Below are 3,196 nucleotides of genomic sequence, written 5' to 3'. Positions count from 1 at the left end.
TATTCCTTGATTTATTTCCTGGAGTTTGGTCATTTGACCTTCTAATCCACTATGTGTGTTTTATGTGTCGTATGATATTGAACAAACCTCACATTCCCCCTAGTCAATATATAATGATGTTTGTGTATTGTTGGATTGTAGCTGCTAATATTTTTCAAAAGATTAACATTTTTCCCCAATAGAGATCGCTCCCAAAGAACTCATCTTTGTGACTGTATCTAATTCAACCAAGATTTTTTTTTTAAATTTTATTTCTGCTTACTTCCTTCATTTTTAGAACTTTTCCTCTGGTTTATGCTATTCTAAATAATTTCTTACTACACCAAGCTCTTTGATGAGAGCTCTCAGCTGTGATCTGTGTTGTGTGCATGTGATTCGGAATATTTTCTTTATTATAGAGACGCTGTGCTACTAATCACTCTGTATGTGCTCCTATATCTGCACTCTGTCCTGCGGTGCCTCCTTCTCCCCTCCCTCCCTTTAGAAAAGGCCCTGGGTGGTTTTTCTCACTTCCCAGAGCTCCCTCTTCTGTTGCTTTGCGGAAGTGCAGGGCAACGTGGCCATTTCTCTCAGTTGCCCACCCCACAGACCTTCTTTCCCTGGTCTCTTTTATTTCTCCACTGCTCAAATTGGATCCCACTTTGAGCAGTTTTTCCAGGTGTGAGGCCCTCTCCCAAAGGGAAGCTATGGCTTGTCGAAATGGAGTTTCTCCTGCATTACACTATTGTAAGCCCCCTTGGAGCTCACTGAGGGGCTCTCCCACCAGCCCACTGTTTCAGCGGGCAGGAGCCGTGCCCTCCCAAATGAGCTGCTCCTCTGCCTGGCTTTTCCATGGACACCTTGGCTGTTTGAGACTTCTTTTGTGTTCAGGGCTGTCTGCTTTCCTTTGTTCTCTCCTGGGTATTTATTTCTCTTTCCATTGCTTCAGCAATTAGTGAAACTTTACAAAGTTTTAGAAATCCTTACAGTTTATATCTATTTTAACCTAATGTATAGTATATACAATCGGCGGGGACTTAAATAAAATGCATATTAGAAGCTGTTAGAACAATAAGAGTGACAAAGGAAAACTGAAAGGGAGAACTGAAAGTGGGAAATCCCTCTGAAGCAGAGGACCATCCCTTATAAAAAGCCCAGGCCATGAAGGAAGAACATTCTCATTCACAGCCTTTGGTAGCCTTTGCCTCATCTTGCAGGTAGCAGCCAGCACCAGCCCAGCTTCCATCATGACAAACAGGTGGATCCTCCAAGCTGCATTCCTGCTGGGGTTTCTCCCCACAGCCCTCTCCATCAACTACAAGTGGCTTGAGCTCAGACAAAGCAGTTCAGCGTGTCAGGAGCTCCTGAAACAGCTGGATCGACAGCTCTGCCTCAACTACAGAATGGACTTCAAGATCCCCATGGAGGTGATGCACCCGGGGCAGATGAAGAAGAAAGACACTGCCTTCGTCATCCAAGAGATGCTCCAGAATATCTTTGAGGTCTTCAGAAGCAATTCTTCCAGCACTGGGTGGAATGAGACCATCATCAAGAGCTTCTTGGGTAAACTTCATGAGCAGATGGACCTTCTGAAGAAAATCCTAAAGGAAATGCCGGAGAATGAAAGTTTGACTCACTTTGCAACAATTCCACGCTTGAAGAGCTATTACTGGAAGGTGCAAAGGTACCTTAAAGACAAGGGATACAGCAGCTGTGCCTGGATGGTGGTTCGAGCAGAAATCCTCAGGAACTTTCCCATCATTAAAAGACTTATTAATGTCTACCAGAACTGAAGACCTGTCAGCTGATGCCTCTGAGACTGGACCATGGTTGCAGGCGACCTTTAAGCACCAGCGCTTGCTCTGTGACTGGTAGTGAATGGACTGCATTTGAAAGGTCAAAGAAAGACTTTGAAATTTTATTAATTTATAACTTATATTATTTTCTACTCTTTATTTAAATTTTTTAACCTAGGAAAATAAAATATTTATGATAAAAAGTCAATATGGCAATTTAATTTCTACTGATTTATATAGCCACCTATGTTAATAATTGCTGGACACCCTTTACAAAGTGTTCTTTGTAAAGCACTCCTAAAAAGTGGTGTAGTTTCTGGCTCTTGCCTTTGAGGAATTCAAAATCAAAGGAATCCACATGCGTTACACAAGGTAAGAGATAATGGGGGACCTAAAGCTTCTAGGGAAATGACTGTGGCATCACCTGCTGTGGGTTTGAAAAAGGAAGTGGCAGGCAGGTGGTTCTGGAGCCAGAACCTGGAGTGCCCGATGCTTCTACTCTATTCTTGGGGCTCTGTGCTTAATATAAAATTAGAACCTGGCTGGGCATTGGGGTAGCCAAAGGAACATGTCAGCTGTTGTATTTACCCAAAAACTTTTGCTATCAGAGGAATATCTGCTCCAGCAGATTTATAAAATGTGTATGGGCCTCCAAGCCTATGACTGAGAAGCCCTAAGCACCCCCTGACATCTATTAAGTGCCTTTACTTTGCTCCTCATGATTTCTCAGGAAAGTGAAGATATCTATTTCCAGGGAAAGATATCAAAGAGAGAGAAGACCCTTCTGTACCCTGAAAACCTGAGTAGTCTTGTCCTCCATTTACCTTTAAGAATTATCTGGTGATGGGATGGCCAAATACCCTAGTAGTCGTGCCAGAAACCCCATCCAAGGACTGAGGAATCTGGATGCAGAGATCCATGGCTAGGTCCCAGGTGGAGCTCCGGGAGTCTAATTAGTGAGAAAGAGGAGGGTTTATATGAGCGAGAATTGTTGAAACCAAGGTTAAATAAAGTACAGGGACAAATAGCCAAACGAATGGAAATACATGAACTATGAACCAAAGGCTGAGGGGCCCCCAACTGGATCAAGCCCTCTGAATAGGTGAGACAGTTGATTGGCTTGATCTGTTTGGGAGGCAACTAGGTAGTGGGACCAGGTCCTGTGCTCATTGCATGAGTTGGCTGTTTGAAACCTGGGGCTTATGCAGGGACACTTGGCTCAGTCTGGGAGTAGGAGACTGGACCTGCCTGGAGGTCCTGAGTCTACCAGGTAGATCTCAGTACTCGGGGAGGCTTTGCCCTGGAGGAGGTGGGAATGGGGGGTGGGCTGGGGGGAAGGAGAGGTGGGCAGGAGGGGGGAGAACAAGGGAATCCGGTGGCTGATATGTAGAACTGAATGGTGTTGTAAAACAAAATAAAAG

At 44.4% G+C, this 3,196-nt stretch overlaps 1 protein-coding gene across 1 annotated transcript; it reads left to right on the top strand.

The window, feature by feature from the left end:
- Window positions 1-1,184: 1,184 nt before the first annotated feature.
- Ifnb1 (interferon beta 1) lies at window positions 1,185-1,857 on the top strand. The gene has a single exon (XM_006976011.3). It carries the CDS (start codon window positions 1,227-1,229, stop codon window positions 1,770-1,772), a length of 546 nt encoding a protein of 181 aa, XP_006976073.1. The 5' UTR covers window positions 1,185-1,226; the 3' UTR covers window positions 1,773-1,857.
- The last annotated feature ends 1,339 nt before the right edge of the window (window positions 1,858-3,196 follow it).

This window comes from Peromyscus maniculatus, chromosome 2 (genome assembly GCF_049852395.1).
Source record: "Peromyscus maniculatus bairdii isolate BWxNUB_F1_BW_parent chromosome 2, HU_Pman_BW_mat_3.1, whole genome shotgun sequence".
Taxonomy (NCBI): domain Eukaryota; kingdom Metazoa; phylum Chordata; class Mammalia; order Rodentia; family Cricetidae; genus Peromyscus; species Peromyscus maniculatus.
This window is presented reverse-complemented; position numbering and strand designations above follow the sequence as displayed.